The 19923-nt window shown below is 35.4% G+C and overlaps 1 protein-coding gene and 1 long non-coding RNA gene across 2 annotated transcripts in view; one reads left to right on the forward strand and one right to left on the reverse strand.

Annotated features, from left to right (window-relative positions):
• The first annotated feature begins 1556 nt into the window (after nt 1-1556).
• On the forward strand, nt 1557-6249 carry LOC140164843 (uncharacterized). Its single transcript, XR_011860590.1, has 3 exons — nt 1557-1742; nt 2877-3011; nt 3932-6249. It is a non-coding gene; the product is annotated as an uncharacterized lncRNA (long non-coding RNA).
• Nucleotides 6250-6257: 8 nt separating this feature from the next.
• LOC140164842 (sorcin-like) overlaps nt 6258-19923 on the reverse strand; it is a 30987-nt gene continuing 17321 nt past the window's right edge. The window contains 1 exon segment of the mRNA XM_072188220.1: nt 6258-15014. Coding sequence (XP_072044321.1) covers nt 14979-15014 — 36 coding nt within the window. The 3' untranslated portion in view covers nt 6258-14978.

A 19923-nucleotide genomic window follows, 5' to 3' on the forward strand; every position in this document is an offset into this window, starting at 1 on the left:
ACGGCATTATCCCCTGATTGTCCTAACTTCAATAGTTTTAATGTGTTAGTGAATGGAGACGCTCAGTATCCCGGGCTCAGTATGCATTGAATTTACATTAGGATATGAACGTAGCCATTCATTAAAATGTTTAAACTATTAAAGTAAAGACAGTTGGGTGAAAATACAGTGTCTACTTGTCAAATTTCATGTCCACTTTTCTTTAATAATTTCAAATTGTTTAAAAGGGTTCTGCATTTGTTATCAACCGGTGTTGACTTATTTTTGAACCTCATCCCCCACTTTCCTCAAAAAAAGTAGAAATCTTTATCCGGGATCTTTATACCACTGGAAACCTCTAGCTACATATTGTTTATGTAAGAAGCATTTCTTACAGATTTATTCGTGTAGCAAAAATATGGTTAAATTTAATTACGTTCTGGTACACCAGACATGCCAGAACGAAATTACAACACATTTATAACTCGCCAACGCAAAATCGGAATCAACTAAATTTTGGGAATAAGCTTTTTTTCGTGGATATCTACTGAAAAATCTCATAAAAAGCTGGGATGTTAGAAACACGAAATATCGACAGCCTCGGGTTGATCGAAGCCACCGTGCATACATTTTAATTAGTTTGGTGTTAACATGGTGTTACAACCTATATTAAAACTATTAAAACACTGCACATGGTAAAGCATGGCTCTTTCATTTTATTGTGCCTTTAAACAGAGGAAACTCCAATGGTTGTCGTAAAAACTTTCTTGAAAATAAAAAATACCCCCATCCCTTTTTTTTTGGAAACCCGGAGTGAAAGATGTTTTTTTGTTTGTTTTTTACTTGGCCGATAATGTTACATTCATTTGCCATGTGTTGGCTACTGAGTGTATAGCACTTACTTTGGCCACGCTTTGGCACGAAAGAAATTACTAATCTTCCTTTTATTGTCTTTGTAAGTTAATCTCCGGGTGCACTCGCCTTTGAAAGTGACGGGATGTGCGGACAGCAGTTTGAAACGAGGGGTATTTCGGAGAGAATATATAGGGGGGTCTTTCCGTGAGACTGGGAACAATTTTGGGTCAAAATATGAAAGTTGATACACAATTTTCAAAATGTCATTCGGTGAGCCTATCATCAGAAATGTGTCCAAAATTCTTGAAAAACGGGGTGTTTTGGTGACAGGAAAAAGGGGTCATTGGGTGAGAGGGAGTTCAGTAAAACAAAAAAGGTGGTCATTGGGTGAGAGGGAATTGAAAATGGGGGTCAATGTGGATGCACATCCCCATCACACACTTTTAGTGAGTACCCCCTTGATCTTTTTATTACGTGAGGGTCATTGAAAAAAAAGCAGAAGGAAGTGACATGTTTGTGAACTAAATATAAGATACAACCCTTTACTATTTAAGGTCTGATTGGTACCAAATGGTGCGCGATTTATTCGACAAATTCAACTTGGGTCGCAAAATATTTGCCTGATTTGACGCTTTGGCGAGCAGCTGAAGTCAATAATATACTTATGTCATTTCATCCGCTTCAGTGCTTCTTTGGGTCCCATTATGACGATTTTGGGTTATGACCTCGCCGTGGAGCACACTAAATATTGTTGGATATAGTAGTTATATGCTGGTCTTGTTTATCTAGGAAAAATAATTCAACTGAATATTAAATTATTGCTGGTTGGTACATGGTAACAAAATTGCGTTACACGGTTAACACGGGGCATTTAGACTGCCACTGCTTCCAGAAGCACTTAGTAAAATGTAAGTAATCACTTCAGGCTATTTCAATTTTCGACATTAAATTTAGCATATAGCATTCTTAAAGCTTACTTGTATCTGTGCGTATATGTACTGACCAGGAGGATACGGTTTGTACACCTGGTATATATGGAGATTATTTGCATTATTGCTTCCTATGGCAGTCGCTATTTTAACATCAGGAATGATATGCGACTTACTGGTTTATACTGCAACCCAAAGATTCGATTGCAAATTGAGAACCCAAAGATTGGAGAGGCTGAAACTCAATAACATTGACGTACACAGGACCAATAGAGATCTTAGTATAATTAGTCCGGATATTCAGACCCAGAATAAAATACTCGCTTACTGACATGATCGTGATCTTGGCCTGAACGGATTTGCTTCTAAATGATGATGGCAAACTGGACAAAAGAAGCACATGGGAACACTTCACAGCTTTATGATCCACCATATGCTGCGTGAATCACTGTATTGTTGAACATCCATCTTGAGTGTTTGGATAACCGGAACAGTTTTGACAAGTGTTTTGTCTACCTCTCTGTTTGTAAACAGACAAGAGGGTTGTACACCCAATATAATGAATATTTGGTAAATGTTAAGCCCATCAACGTCTTTCAATATGAAAAGAAACACACACGGCACTGCATACGGTAAACCTATGAGAGGTGCTTAAATCTGATGATCAAGACGACGAGCAGAAAAGGGTAACTAAGAAGACATTTTTCCATTCAAAGGGTCATATCATAAACTCAGTGGAATATACTTCCAATTGGAACATAATTTACTACAAGAAAAACAACTGCTTCAAAGAGTGTATCGATTACCTCCTGGAGCAACCCATCACATAGGTATACACAGACGAGCACTACCCTAGAGTGAAGAACCTCAGTGCAGAATACAATAAAAATCCAGTAGTAAAAGGCAGGAGATTTTTGGATTGAATTATTGCAACCAAGCTCTTGTGAGATAAACTTCCCATATTATTGAAGATCGCCAAATGTCTTCAGTATTTTGAAGCCGCAATTAACACTTGTCGAAGGGGCTCCTATTAAACTTGGGCTTGGGACATTTCAAAAGTATGAGACATCTTTTAATGACCGTGTTCTTTGTTATTTTATCAACCGTGTATAGGAATACGATTCAGATGCAATCATGACACAGCCATCAGAAGAAGGCAGTAATGCTACAAAGGAAATTGTTCCAGCACCAACCGCGAATCAGCAAACTCTGGACTCAGATGAACATCACAAACAAACAGAAGAGCATGTAAGTTTTATAAAATACCCATTATGATCATATGCTAGTCCCAAATAAAAGCTTTGAATCCACTTTGAATTAAGGGGCTGTGCAATAATTATGAGCCCTGGGGAGGGTATAATGAGCAGCCAGCCAAGAATTCGAAGGGTTTTTTTTTTAGGGGGGGGCAAGCACGTTTTGGTAAGCCGAGAAGGGGTAGCGATTTTTGGCACACATTCATGGGCTCCTTTTAGTAAAAACGCTCAGAATGGGTGAACCAAAAGAGTGAGTCTTTATGCACTCCAAAAAGAGTGAAAATCACTCCAAAAGAGTAAAATGGAAAGGAACTATATAAAAGAAAATATTTGAGGGGTTAGAGCCAGTAGGCCCCAAGTACAAAAATGCCATGTAATGATACAGGCATTTTTGTACTTGGGGCCTTCTAACTCACACACATTTCATGCATTAGTGATATACTTAGGGTTTACATTTTCGCTGTTAAGTTTCTGTGGCTATAGCTTGATAATGGCTATACAATCATAAGGTGCCCAGTAAGGATTATTTTGGTACCAAAATCTCATTTTGGCCAAAAATGCACTTAGGGCCTTTTGGCTCTGACCCCATATGGGCCAACTATTTTTGGAGTGGTCCTTTATTATGGCTCCTTGAAAGAGTATAAATTCCACTTTTTCGGAGTGAAAATTGCATTTTGGAGTGATTTTACCTTTTATCCTTAGGTTCACTCTTTTACACAAAGAGAGTGTAAGCCTTTGTCATGGTTTTTCTAGCAAGACCTGTTTAATTATAAATGCAAATGTCTGCACTCCACCTGGCTATTCCATTGGGCTATAATTCCAGGGAAAAATGTTTCATAATGAATTATTGCTTGCACTTTTGTTAGAAAGTTAGAAACATTTAAGTAAAAACAATGTTTGCCCTTTTATTTTCAGAGACGTTTGAGCGAGTTAAGCAAGGACTGTCAAGCCATGGATGACCCAGCCATGATTCGATCAGACAATCACTCTTCAAGTAGACGATCATTTGATCGTGGAAAATCAAACAAAGGAGCATCATGTAGTATTCAGTAAAATACAAGTTGTTTGACAATATCATCTGTATTATCGGTTGAGGCTCTTGTAGAAGTGTTGAGGTCTCATGATGAAGAATTGAACTTCAAAATGTACATTATATTAATGCACCATCAAAAGGTTCACTAATTTTCAAGGCACATGTATATATGTGACCGTACACCACCAATGAGCCGTAAATACGACCTTCATGCACATTTTTACACTGTAACTCAGAATACAATTTGCCGACTTTACAGCTCATTCGTGGTGTACGGTCACATATGTAGCTCATGGTTTGCACAGGATCAGGGTGCCAAAGTGCTGTATATAACATTCCTGAAGTGCTACATCTACCTCACATTTTCAGGTTTGCAAGTTATACTAGACAGCACTTCAAATCTTCAAACCTAAGGTCACTGTGATCATGGACGATTGGCAGATTGGACAAGGTTGTGAATAATTTATTTACACTTCTGATGGTTACTTCTGTGAAGTTGAACTACATACTATACTTTCTGCATATCTTAAATTCATCTAGGTTTATGCAGCAGCCAGTTTTGTCATTGAGTCATGAAACCACAAGTCTAGCCGAGTCACTGGATCTTATTCCGATCCAGCTGAGTTGAGTCACTGAACAATTTCAATGTCAAAAGTTTAGAAATATAGTTGAGTCAAGTCAGATCCACTTTTATTGAGTCGCGAGGTTACGACAAGTCTGGTGTGTGATTGCAATTTTAATAGGGTAAGGGTTGTGCCTGCAGAATAAAATTTCAATATTTTTAATCAAAGTAAGAATAATGAGCTTTATATTCATAGCTACCAAGTTACCCCAATCTTTTATAATGCTGACCCTTCTCCAAACGTAATCATGGACCGGCCGGATACCTACAAGTACCTAAATGTATGTTTTATGAACATAAAGAGAGTCTTCATTTTTATTCTGTCGGTCCGTGTCACGTCACTTCCGGGTCATGATCCGACACAAATTTGAGTGAAAACAAGTCATTGGTTCAATTTTTTTCTTGATGATTTCTGTCATTGGTGTTGTGTATATTTCGATCGCAAATAGTCAGTGGAATCAAACAAGTTTCTAAGTTTTCATAGTGGAAGTTACTTACTTGATTTATCGTTTTATATAATGACAAACCGACAATTAAAGTCCATGGTCGAGAGTTGTTTTTCAGAAATTGACGATGTAGCCACTCCAGTCTGGAGTGACTAGTCTCCTTCACAGCCGGTTTCTGTCGTTGATTACAAACCGTGAGTCACGTGAAGCTTGGGCCCAAGACTAGAAGCTGGACCGACAGAATAATGCCGACCTTTCTCAAGTATACATGAACCAAAATACCTGAGTACCAAAATAAACAAACCATTTTTATTGGACCATTTTTACAATTTTCAACACATCTCAAAGATTTCCAATTTGCAGGGCTAGGAGTACCACCTAAAGTTTGAGTTGGGTAATTAAAATGCGATGAATGGGGAAATCCCATTTTGATTCAGGAAATGTCATTCTTTAGGCTGCGATCACATAGAAGTAGTATACTATGTGAACTCAGCCTGATCAAATGAGCATATATCGTATAGCATATACCGTATACAGTATACTTCTCTGTGATCGCAGCCTTAGGGGTACATGTGGTATGTTTCTGGAAAAGCCCAAAGGTAACTGATACCAAAAAAGAATTGGGCTATACCAGCTGAAATCCATGCACCCTCACCCCTCCCCCCTCCACCCCCTGGAAGATATGACCTTACAAGGGTGTAGATTTGAAATAATCATCTATTTATAATTAAAGACAGAGATAAAAAGAATTTATCGCGTCTGATGTCACTGTCAATTACGATCCTTGATTGGTTTACACAGGTTAATCAGCGCATAAAAGGAAGACCGATCTATCTGGTGCTGATCGGAGAAAAGGAATAGCAGCAAATGGCGAAAAATTACGTACTTTTACAAGGCAAAAAGCAGCTTTTCTAGGCATTGTGGACATGGTGCCTTCGCCAAAGAAAGTTTCCTACTATAAAGACCTAACTTTGGAGATGGTTTGCATGTCGAAAGGTGCAAAATTAACAATAAGGCGCCCGGTTATAAATCCGCGTTCAGCAAGTCATCATCACGACACTTGTAAACAAACCGTGCTCGAATTTGATTGACAGATGACGTCAGACGTGATAAATTCTTTTTATCTCTGTCTTTAATTTGAAATTAACACTCCCTGTGGGAAAAATTAAGGTTGTGTGTTCCATGGGGGTGTACGGATTTCAACTGGAACAGTTCAATATTTTATACAGTAAATGAGACTAAAAACAGTTGTCTTTCAAAAAACATGGTCTTCAGAAGTGTTAACAAAATGTATATATACAATGAAAGATATATATATAATATCTATACAGTAATAATTATATAATTCATTTCAAAATTCCAACTATATAAAGTATACACCACATGCATTATTTCATAAAATAATAGTACCCTGAATTAAAATAGTCACATCTTTTAACATGTAAATACATGTAGACTGGTGTTACATTGTAATAATGTAATATGTCTGACATAAGTAGGATATTGGATCTGTAACTGTAAATGCAAGGGATTACAATACTGTATAACGGTTTATTTTCACAGGGTTAAATTTTTGTGGTTTTAACAGTTCTGGAGTTTCTTTTATTCATGGTTTCAAACATTTAAATAATGGCATATGCATCAAAAATATTTCTGCAGGGTTTTCAATTTGCAGCTGCCTATTTAACTGCAAAAGCACAAAAATTAATCCCCATGATTATTTACAGTTATACAGTATTATAAGGGCATGGAATGTACAGGGTGAGTCTGAAAGAACTATGCTCAGTTTGGCTGTGAAAGTATTGTGTTACAACTAACAAAATGTAATATTGAGTTTAAATGTGTATGATTAGTTAGTGACCAATGTATGTTACTGTGAGTCCTGGTTATTTGGTCAATTTTCCACTTGACATTGCATTTTTGAATAATAAACTCTATATAACCAAAGAACTATTACTGTACACTGATTTCCATTTGTTTACCTTGGTTGAAATTGAGTTTCAGTTTTGGAAGTAATGAGGAGATACTAGTTTGCATTGCATCTCTCATTGGACGGTATAAATTACATCTTTGGATAAAGACCCAGATTGAAATAGGATGATATTTAGTTTAAAGGTCAATTAAGCTATACATGAGATAATACATACAATATGATCTAACTGAAAAATACATACACCATCTATGACCATGTGCCAGGACCAAGTGTCTCTTTGGCCTTTAGGTTTTGATCATGCAAACATTACGTGGAACAGGTAGTTCCTCTTAAACTTTCATAAATTATTAGTGCTAATAGCTAATTCTAATTGGTAGTTTTGCATTTTTAATACAATTTATGGAAGAACCCAATCCCAAATCTCTGCCATGCAGCCATTATAGTAAATTGCAGTAAACCTTTCACGAGAGCATTGACAGCACATAGTATGCATGGTTTGTGTTGTACGCATTGATAAGTCCACCATAAACATGTTGTATGCATTGTCAGTATGCTGTCATCAAAGGTTTACAACATTTTACTATTTAAGCTTATCACCGCTTTACTACAAAATACTACTACAGCACAGGTGCCTCCCCTTCACCCGGCAACAAGGCACCTATAACCAGGCCACCTAAAGGATGTTAGGATTTATGAAAACAATAACGGATTAAACAATATTTCAAGCTAAGCATAGTTCTTTCTCACCCTGTACAATGAGACATTAGTCAATAAACCTGCGACCTAATTTCCTGCAATTCCCATCAGTCAACATGGAGAAGAAACCAACCGCAACCAACATCCATAAAACTATTTATTTGGATAGACTTTATTTAAAAGAATAAACTATTATTATTAACTAATTTCATCAACAAGCTTTTTAATTTAATATTTTCTAATAATTTTAATATAAACATTGCCGGAGATAGGTTGCAACTATTACCATAATATGAACATTTTATATCATTTAATGAAAGAAAGAAATACAGATACAATCAACATCAGAGACATTAAGATGGGGAAAAATCAAAAACAAATAGAACGCAACCATTAAGATGACTTTGCCATGTGGATATGTGTGTCAACAACCTTTCTATCTATGCAATAGGCCTACATTGCAATCATACTATGGCAATGAAAATTGATATAAGGATTTACTGGACTACCTCTTACATCAGTTTTATCTGAATCAAAAAAAAATCCAGAGTATTGGATATCTTTTCATGCCTGTATCATAAAGGTGGACGCAGCCATTGCAAGTCTATTCAATACATTGTAATGTAGTAATCGAAATGTTGGTAGAAATCGGCCCAGGCCATTCAAGATACTACAATTGTACACATGACCGAAAACAAAGAAGGGGTATTTTTTCCTGACCAAACATGTAACTTTGGGGATAAAATCTCTTTCTGAACTAGTCAATCTATTTAGCCTGAAGGAACAGAGAAGGATTACCTGAGAGAGTACAAAAGGACACCCTGTCCTAGACAGTTAAGTAAGTCAAAGGCAATTTTTTCCTCAAACTTTTTGTAACTTGAGTCCAAAAACTGTATTTTTTTGCCCAAAACCTTGCTGGGCATCAAAATTGCATGTAAAATGGATAAAAGTACTTTTGCCAAAAGGGTGTAACTTGTTCAAGGTTTTTGAAAACATAGGTCATGAATTTGTATACATATATGAGACATGTTCCAAAAAAATTAAATGAGAGGAAAGTTAAAAATGGTCAGATTATGGTCAAATTATTGTCAGATTAATAATCTCAGGATTATAAGCTTAAAATGATATAAAACTTGACAGAGTTACAATGTCACTTCATATTCACATGTCAATACTGCAAAAGAGGAATTCTTTTGTTTTCTATTGTGTTCAATGAGCCATACCTCACTTTTTTCCCTGGTGACTTTCCGCTCATTATGTGAGACCAGGTCTAATATGCTACATACAATTATGTAAAAAAAAAAGAGTCATCATTGAATATACATCCAGCTCAATTACGCCACAAATTCATAACACATGAATCAGATTTACAGAAATATTTGTGTAAGTTAACACAAAACAAGTTCATCTTAAATAAAGGATAAAAAAACATTGAAATTGGCTATTCTAGTTGAAATTCATACACCTCCTACGGAAGACATGATCTTTATCTTCCACACAGGGAGTGTGAATTTCAAATGGGGTTACCTGAATGGATGACTCCATTCAAAATTCACACTTCCCTGTGTGGGCGATTAAGGGCATGCCTTCCATTGGGGGTGTATGGATTTTAACTGGAATGGTCCAATAAGACCATATTCACTCGGTAATGTTTTTCCATCTATGAATTCATTTGATCTACTTTGTATTAAAAAATTAATAAAATCACATGTTTAACAACAATACATAATCTCAGAAATGTTTACAAATACTGTGGGTGGGCGATTCGCTGCGTGCAAAGTTGAAATCATTATTTACCATTGAGTGCTATTAAGAACCAGGTACCCAATACTACAAACTGAACACAAATTATAAATACAGGGTGTCCCAGAATGATTTATACAGTGTTTGAACAAAATATCAAAAATATATAGTCAACAGTGTATCTAATTTTAATAAGTGCAATACAATGCCACACATGTCTCCTACTTATTCTGTGACTTTCATGGAAATAGCTTGATTCGTTTAAGCGTGACATTGCTATTACTGAAAATGGATGAAAACTGCATGTGTATAATTTACAGTGCAAAGGCATCATAACACATGGATCCTTTATCACCATCGTCCAGCCACACTGTGCAATATATTGGAGAAATCCTATATTTTGATAGGAAATACACCAAATTTGGCACAGATGTAGAGCTTACAGTGCTAAATAATTCTTGATATGGGATTAAGTGAAACATTTCAATATGACATCAGATATTTAGGTTGAAAAACATACATTTTATGTGATTTTTACCACAATGTTTACCCAAAATGTCATTATTACAGAGGATATAACTTCCTCAAGGATCCTCCGCGGTAAATTTTAATCTTCTTCGTTACATAACTTGGGGTTTACCCAGGGACATAAATGCATGATGTGACACCGAGGACGAACCTTCTCTATACTTTTATGAAAAATCCATCTCTGCGGGTATTTCAATGATGAAACTCACACACCTCAATAATAATGTCTTCAAAACTGCCGCCAAAGAAAGAATAGTTTAAGGTTACTCAAGCGTAGCAAATCCTTTATTCCATACAATGATTGCTTCGTAACATCATAAATAAACGATAGATATCGACTATTTAGTAGAAGTAAGAACAGGACACAGCAACTTACTGTATAACATTACTTTGTGCTGAACGGTTAGTAATTTTACAGATTTTCAAAATAGGTTGCTTTGTCAAAACTTGGAATTCACCATTTTTACGCAATCCTCTATAACTTCTACTAGAAACGTCCAATTTTTAAAACCTAAAAAATCTGAGAAAGCTAAATGTATGTAGAACTTAAAATGCAAAACAATATGACTAATACAAATGCCGTTCAGACCTAAAAAATTCCATCTTTCTCGGTATAAATCATTCTGGGACACCCTGTAGAAGAGAAAAGCTACCAGAATATTCTTTCATAGACAATGCAAATGAATAATCATTAGCATGTACATGTAGTATTATAATAATGTGATGTGATCTGTGAAAACCATTAACATGGTGACATTTTTATTTTTTGAGTTTTGTAGACAAAAAAAACACGGAAAAACTATTTATAGAACTGTTTTCATTTTGTACTTGTGTCTTCAACATCAAAATTTATGAGCAAAAAAGGATTGAAAAAAGAAAAGAATTAGTTTCAGAATTTATTACCTTTAAAACCAATTAGGTCAAGCATAGCTAGGCATTAACCGCTGAAATCTAAGACACTTTTTAAAGCAGTCAAGTTAGCTCAATCGTTAAGGCGTCGACTATAATGCGAGAGGTTGCGGGTTCGAACCCTGGCAGTGCCTAGTATGCTTTCGTGGAAAAATTGAGTTAGCTTGAAATTCCCTGGCCAAGGAACTTACTGCTAATTGTCTCGTTGTGACCCATACGAAACTCGGGGAGCTGATCCTGGTTGCGGTGGCTGTTTGTAGAATGTCTAGGGTGTGCGCTCTTGTAGCAGCAAAGTCCCTGATTTGTTGTTAAATGGTTTATGGAATGATGTGGGGCCGTAGTGGTCAGTGACAACCTGTAAAGTGTGCTGAGGCTTGTGGATCAACGTCTAGGCGTTGTGCCTGTGCGTAGCGCACTATAAATCACTGCGCTTTTTTTTTTTTAAACAAAAGGATAATGCGACATGTGAAGGGTTTTCACAGATCACATCACATATTATTAGTTTATATTAGTACCATACATTATAATCCTATAATATAATTTCAGATATCGTGTATTAACAAATAATCATTTTAAGAGTATAAAATTAGATAAGAAAATATTATATGAAAACAAAAATGAAATTTATGCAATACATAAAATTCTGAATAATAGATAAAACTTTCTATATGTACATTAATTTTCTATTTACAAGTATTCACAGGTGCTATTATGAGATGCTATTATTTAAGTTAAAAGCTATATCTGTAAGAAACATGATTGATGTAAACCTATGTTATGGAACCAAACACTTTAATGGCAAATGAATATCCTTGCCCACTTTAGGTAGATGTCTCAATATGCCAATTAGGGTCAGGGGTTACGGGTTACGGGGGTTAGGTTAGAGGTTAGGGTTAGTAACCCCTGACCCTAATTAACATATTGTGATGGTCTGTCTTAAATGAGACATTTACCCACAGAGGAGAAAGAAAACAGAGACTGTACAACCAGTCAAAGTCTCCGCATCACCCGATAATGAGGGCCGATTGTTCCATGAAATGCGACAGGCGAGACTGCTACGCAATTTCCACGTATTTTCACGGTCTATCGCGTAATCGCGAAAGCACGCAATGCTCTATCGCGTATACGCAAAGGCACGCAGCGCTGGCGTGATTGTTAGAAACGGCACAATTGAACAATCGGCCCTCATGAATATGCGAGAAATCACACTATACAATACACAGGGACTTTGACTGTTGATACATGGTCTGTAGTAGTCTGTGCATTTACCCCACTTTCCACTGATAAGATAGAAACAACCACACCATGAAAAAATCACAAAATATGCTAGTGCTGAACAACAATGACCTTAGATGACCTGACCTTTTGTAACTTACGTTACAAAACATTTGTACGAAAATTCTACGCTCATAAGTTCTATAGATTTGAACCAAATATCCATGGGTAAAAAGAGCCACTCAAAGGATTTGATAAATTACGATTGATAGGTTAATTTGATTTCAGCAAAACACAAAAGATACAGCAAACACAAAATATCTTTGAAAACATTTTTCAAGCAATTTTAAGCATTTATCAATTAACTTTAAAATGATGTTAATAACACCATTTAGAAGGTTTAAAACATTTGATAACATTCTATAAAAAAATTGTTTGTTGTTTACATTTTTTTGCAAATGTAAAAAAGAAGTATTACAGTTATGGTACAGGGTACTGAACAAGACAAGCGGACAGCAATCCAACAAGATTTCCAAAAACAATGTGCATCATAAAAAAGTACTGTTTTCAATCATGTATAGAAAATTAGTACACACAATTTTATTTTTTTAAATTGTGTTGATTGGAATATTGCAAAATTGGAGCAAAATTATGTTAAACCAAATAGTTGGTTCATTTAGTTTTAAAACAGACCTATTTCAAAACTCAAAACTTACTTGTGGTCATGGATAATTAATTGGCAAATTATAATATGTGTTAATTGATCCAATTCACAAGAGGGACAGCAACTGTTCCTGCTTTGTGTTTGCATTGCCAAGACAACAGACCCTATGCAACACAGCAAATAAATTGCAAGCATCCCAATTCAGGAACATGGGAGGGTTTCCAGCATACGAAGTAAGTGCATAAACATGTGACTATGACGTGTTATATCTACTAGTGCTATGATGGCAGCATTGATGGTCATATACATAGTGCCGGTAGTGGGAAGCAGCCTGTGCTTATCACTCACATTATGTGATGCGATCAAGCAAAATCAGTCAGAACTCACTCGGAAATATTGATTTTGAGATATTTGCCAAATGTAAACAAAGGAAATAGTTCCTTTTGTTTTCTGTTGTTTTGGAAACCCTTTATTGCTCATATCTTTGGAACCGGTTGTTCAATTTCAATAGTTTTCTCCAAAATGCAACTTTATAAATGCTGTTTATTATCCTAAATTTAATATTTCCGAGTTACAATCGATTTTGCTTGATCGCATCACATATGATAAGACCCACAACAGCTAAAAGTACCATCCCAGTGCAGTGGATCTGTTTGCTCCATATCAAATGTATACAAAAAATATTGAGACCTATCCTATGGATAGCTGTACAATACTTCGGGTCATATTTTTTCACACAAAAATTTCAGCACCTCTCAGGGAAGTGAGTACCATATTCATTCCATTGACCGCCCATGCCCCTATAATTTATAAATGCCCTCCTAGTGACTTTACAACAAGTACACTGTGATATTCTGAATCAGAGGCCCGAAACATATGGCACACTGATGATGATGGATGAAAATTTTGGCCAATTTTTATGCACGCAATTATCTAAACAATGTAAAAAATAAGCGTCCATCCAAAATGACTTAAAAGCACCTTGGGCGGTTAATGAACAAGCATGGTAATTCATAGTTGAAATGGGGAATTTTGTATACATTTTCAATGGCACATGCAGTTCTATTATGGTACCGCAAAGCAATTTTTTTTATTAATGGGATGCTCCTTGTGGACTATTTGCCATAGAAGTGATGATGTAACATGATTAACTACCAATAGCAATAGATGAATACAATTTTGTATATATCGCCCTGCACTGCAAGCAGGTTGCACTCATCACCTGTGTATGTCTGCTATCATAGATTGCATACAATACCGCTCTTTTTCAAAGATACTAATCTAAGTAATCTTACAGGTGAGAGTGATCAGCATGTTTAAATATTCTATAGAATTATGATCCAGGTCTTTGTCCCTGTTCTTTGACATCTATGGTTCAATGCAGTGGTACCGCGTGAACGTACTAGTGCAGTATGATATATTCATAAATTGTTTAAACCTATTGCAATGGTAGTTAATCCTGTTACATCATCACTTCTACAGCGAATTATAGATAAGATACTCCATAGGTGAGGTGAGGAGTCACAAAGTACAGATCATCTAAGGGCTATTTGGCTCCTTGTGTTTGAAATCTACAGGTCCTTGTCAATTTACACAGGCCCTAACTCATATTGTAAAATTTCAATGTTACATTGGGCCACATTTTGTGACACTTTGTAAGACTTCAAGACTCACAAATAACATCAGATAATACCATGCATGGATTGATGTTGAAATCAGAATTGAGTCTGTCTTGCTGACCTGTGGGAAAATTTCACAGGCACTGTGTACTGGCAGAGTGATGTACCATGTTGTCCACAGGAACTTCCCTGTGAATTTCCTTTCATCCAAATTACTCTCTCCTGCTGGCTATTAGCCTGTATGCAAAAGGTTTGAATAAAATGGTTTTGGTTTAGGTTGTCAAAACTTCATTAAACACCACCATTTTGGATGAAAAACCTTGATCACAGAATAGCGTTCATATCTGCTAGCCTGTATGTTGTGGAGTTCCCTCTGACCAACAAATTCCAGATGGCACATTAGGCAGATGATATCTGAAGAAATACCTTGTAGCAGTTTGGCACAGTTCATTTCAATACTTTCTTGTTGAAACCTGACTTCATGCATTATGTGCTTTGGTGTATGAAGGTGGGTGGAATGTACACATGGCAGCTATAGTGTGGTTTAATCATCATCAGTAATGTGCATTCTCTAGTACCATTTCTAAGAACTGTAAGGATAAACAAATAGAAAAAGGAAATAACTTGAAGTTATTTTTTTTAAATAAGACATAAGAAATTAAACAAAACATTAAGGGCGTACTACACCCATATATTGGTTTGATTGTTCTAAAAAAATATTTTTTCATTTATAGCGAGGCGATATATGCACGGACCATGTGAAATAAAAAAATTTAAAAAAAATAAATGAAAAAGGTGTTTTTAAACCATTGTATAGTAAGTCATTTTAGCCCTATATATTTTTTGTTTACCGTATCCTGGTAACTCAGATGCGTGTTTCATAACAAACCATAATTTATTCTTTTCAACATGTTCAAGTAGGGTACATGAATAGAATACATTAAATCCTTTGTTATACTCTCTATAGAAAATCTAGTGGTGCTTGCAAAATATATAACACTGAATAAATTAAATAAACACTTCACAATAGATGCATAGTCATTAGTCAATTTGATATTGATGTTGTTATTGATGTGTTGTTAGGAGAAGAAAAGGCTATTAGGTCACCGTATGTCAGGTTATAGGTCAATTGGTTCAGGTCAAATTTAAGCATCAATTTTGAATACACAGTTGAGAGTCTGTGATACAAAATGTATCATAATGAGGAATAATTTTGATATTCTGTCTTTAACTGGATATATATCGAGAAGTGCAAGGTGGATATACTAATATACCTTGGGATGTAAATGGTGAGTACAATTTAGAATGCCTAGTTGAGATGGATTTCACAAATAAATATAAAATAGTTACCAAAATCACAAAAGCTAAGCTTACGGAAAACTACCCAATATGGTGGTATAGGTGACAAGAAATACAATTTTTTCAACATTGCTGTAGTATGGTTGTGGTAACCTGTTACCTATGGCTTAATTAAGTTTCAGTGAAATAATGTCGCAAGTTAAAAATACAAAATATAGCTCAACATTGAAAATAGAAGCATTTTAACCAGTTCCTTTTTTGATAGTTGTGGAGCACCAAGTTCATGAAGTCATAAAAGAAATCAGGAACCACTTATTCCCATTTTACATATCAACTTTATTTCCCTAACGTGTTAGCAACACATATCCAAAATTTTAACGAAATCTGTTGATATTAAGCTTTCCAAAATGAAGTGAATTTAAATCATCAGTGATGTACCACCTTTTGGCTTCTACTTTTAAAAGCATGTAAGCTACGTTGATACCGATGCCACCAATAAAACGAGAAGATTTGCCCTTCATTTTGCATACCATTTTGTCCAATTTTTTTTGTAATTTCTTCACAAAATGCAAAAAATGCAAAAAAAAATCAATGGGTGTAGTACCCCCTTAACCCTATGGGCACCTAACTACTCCTTTCTCATAGCACCCCTGATTGGTTGATTAAAATTGATATGAGGCCAAACAAGGTCTTCGAAAAAAACTGCCCTCACTGGCTCATATAGGATGCAGTTACTTTTAAAAACTCTAAAACGAATCTATTTCTGAGGTGCATTTTTGGCTCTTTTTCGCACCCATGCAGTAATGTTTAAGAAAAATTGACACAAAATATATTTCCCAGTGTACATTTTCACATGAAAGTAAACAATTTTGGGTTAAAAATGGACAGAAAAAGAAAAATATTCCAACCGGAAATTATACCCGGGACCTCCCACACCAAGCGAGAATCATACCATCTATTCAACTGTATTCATTGTGGAAATATAAGACTTTTAAGTAAAAAGTTGCAATCCGATCCGCTTTTGGTGCGAGGTATTTCGGATTTTCGGTTTGCCCCGCAGGCTTTACTTAGAGACACATCATCCATGGGGTTAAAACTAGGGCTCAACCGATTATCGGATCGGATATCGGATTGGCCCGATATCGACGATATCGATATCGGTATTGGATCGGATATCGGTAAAAAAATGAAAAAAAAAATTTCAAGTTTTCGTCAACTTTGAAGAACCATTGGGCCTATTCTGAAGTTCTATGATCATTCACAGTTAATTGGAAAAAAGAAATGGAAAAAAAATTACACAAAAATTACAGTTTGTTATCTTTAATATGCAAACCATTAACCAATATTTACCTCTTCATGTAGCACATATTATAAATGCATGGAAAACCAATGCATGTATAATATGTGATACATGAAGAGGTAAACATTAGTTAATGGTTTGCATATTAAGAATAACAAACTAATTTTTTCATAATTTTTTTGTATTTTTTTTTTTTTCAAATTAACTGTGAATGATCCTAGCACTTCAGAATAGGTCCAGTGGTTCTCCAAAGTCACCAAAAACTTTGAAAAACTTGAATTTTTTACCGATATCGGATCGTATCGGATATCGGCTGATATTGCAACATCGATATAGGATATCGGATCGGTAAACAAATGCCATATCGGTTGAGCCCTAGTTAAAACAGTGAAGTACTCAAGTGATTGTGATGTATTCTGACCAACAGAGGGAGACATATCATTAACCACACAAGAATTGTAATAATTTCCACAAACATAATTATTTGCTTTGTCGATTGTGAACTGCTTTGCTTGTTCTTATAATTTGCGATTTTGAGTTTCCATACAAAGACATATGCATCAAAGAACCTATGCACATAATTTAATCTAGCATAATTAATAGCTGTGTTGATAAGCATGAAATATAATATTCTTCAAAAACATCCACTTTACAGTTTTAAGTAGGTGCTCAAAAAAGCGATTGAGATATCACTATAAATGCTTCAATCCGAGGTTAAATCTTTTAGTTAAGATTGATCTAATATTCTTCTGTTACACCTTATCATCATTGTTCAGCATAATGCCGCCTATGAGTACTCTTCAAGTCTGTCATCAGCTACTTCATTGAGTTTTGCAGTGCCAAGTTTCAGTTGCAGGTATCTAAAGTATCTAAATTAGGATCAAAACAAGTGTTCTTTGAATAGATACTGTCAACAACTTCTGGCAAACATTTAATTTGATCATATACATGCCTGCTTAAATCATACATAAGCTCACTTCTTGGGTGCAATTTGGTGAGTGCAGTCAACATGAAAATTACACAAAATCTGTGAAAAAAAAGAATCTAACTTTCCCAAGGGTCCAACAAAATTACTTTCAAAAGTGTTTTTTTAAACTACATGTACTTTTAACCATTACCTAGGCTATTAGTCTGGGGGAAAATTGACACAGACCCTCACCTTCATCAGTCAGTAGGGGAAAATGCAACCTGTCTGGAGAAGTAGCTGGAAATGCTGCATTCCCCATGATTGGGAGCATTTTCCCCAACTGCATGACTAACAAAAGCTACAAATGAGGAAAGAGGCTTACGCATCATACACTGAAACATAGAAACATTTAAACATTACAAACTAGTGCACGAAATCAGTGATACTTTTAATTGAATACCTAAGTGGAAGGGCCCAACTCCAATTTTTTACAAAATTGAGTTAGGCCCATCATTTCATTGCCAGCAGACTGTTCTTCATTTTGTGTGAAAGATGAGCCAAAATCCACTCTCTAAATGTCTTTCATGTACACTTACTCACGGATTTCATGGCAGAAATGCCCAACTCCATGGAGTTGGGCCCTTCTTCCACAAATATTTGGTTAAAGAGAAATTTTATTCATCCATGAAATCTGCTTTTCATTACAATAAACTTTCTTGCTAACATATTACTAAATTTCTGTAGCTATTTATAACACATCTGCTTACAGAACTGGCACTTGCAGTATATTAGTGGAAGAAGGGCCCAACTCCAGCTTGTATTAAGACCTGTACTGTTGTCACAGAAACATCATATATAATTTCGAATGTATGTAATACTGTATGTTCGTGTATTAGAGGTCCCCTGAGGATGAAAACATTCTGTCTATATAACTTTTCCAAATATTAAGTTTTTTTCTTAATATCTCAAAAACAGTTTTGATGGAGTTGGGCCCTTCTTCCACTCAGGTATTCAATTGTTAATCTTAATAAAAAAAAAATAATAATAATCTTAATATATCAATATACAGGGGAAAGAAGAATCACGCATCACAAACTAGCAGAATTAAACATGAAATGACAATGGAAACATAACATGCATAAAGGCAAATAAACCAGAGTAAAAACTCTGGACATACCTGCCTGTGTCGGGACCTGAACCCCAGACCTATTGCTTATGGGGAGAGCACTCTAACCACTGAGCTACACAAACTGTCCTGTCCCTGATAAAAAGGACTTGATATCCCTTGTTTGTGTTGTTTGTACTATTTACCCTGACTGCTCATATCCATAAGACTTGAGTGTGCAATGCATGATTATTCTTTTCCCTGTAACAAAATCTACTTTTATCACCATAAATGATGAAGTAATTTTTGTTGTCTCAATTTCAACACTTGAAACATTTAATACAGAAAATACACATCATTCATGTATCCTGATTTTTCACTTAGCCTATTTTTGGTGCCATGAATCAGTTTGATATCTGTTGAAGTAAACAACCCACTTGAACGATACTTGAAACTTGACAAGGAAGTACATCTTTATGCAAGTGTGTTATTAGCATCTTTCTCATCTAGTTAGCATTGTCAAAAGGAATAATTGGAATAAATGTTACATGAACAAACTTTAAGTGGAATAATTATGCATACATGTAAGGCTAATTTTACATAAAAACAAAGTTGACTTTGTTCTGAATAGAGTTTGTGTGTTAAGAGGTATCCGTCAGAGTGATGTATTCAATCTGCATTAATAAAACACAGATGTAAATTATTCACTTTAACAACACTTGTGTTTGTGTTGCAATTAAAAATAATAATTTGAGGCTAAATTGAGGCTGATTGGTTGATCTTACATCAACTGACTGTGGTATAGTGTCTTCAAGATACAAGGGCCTTCCACTTTCTACATACATATCAATTCTGGTATAGTATTTTCAATGTACAGCGAAAAAATAC

The sequence above is a fragment of the Amphiura filiformis genome, chromosome 11, assembly GCF_039555335.1.
Source record: "Amphiura filiformis chromosome 11, Afil_fr2py, whole genome shotgun sequence".
NCBI classification, from domain to species: Eukaryota; Metazoa; Echinodermata; class Ophiuroidea; order Amphilepidida; family Amphiuridae; genus Amphiura; species Amphiura filiformis.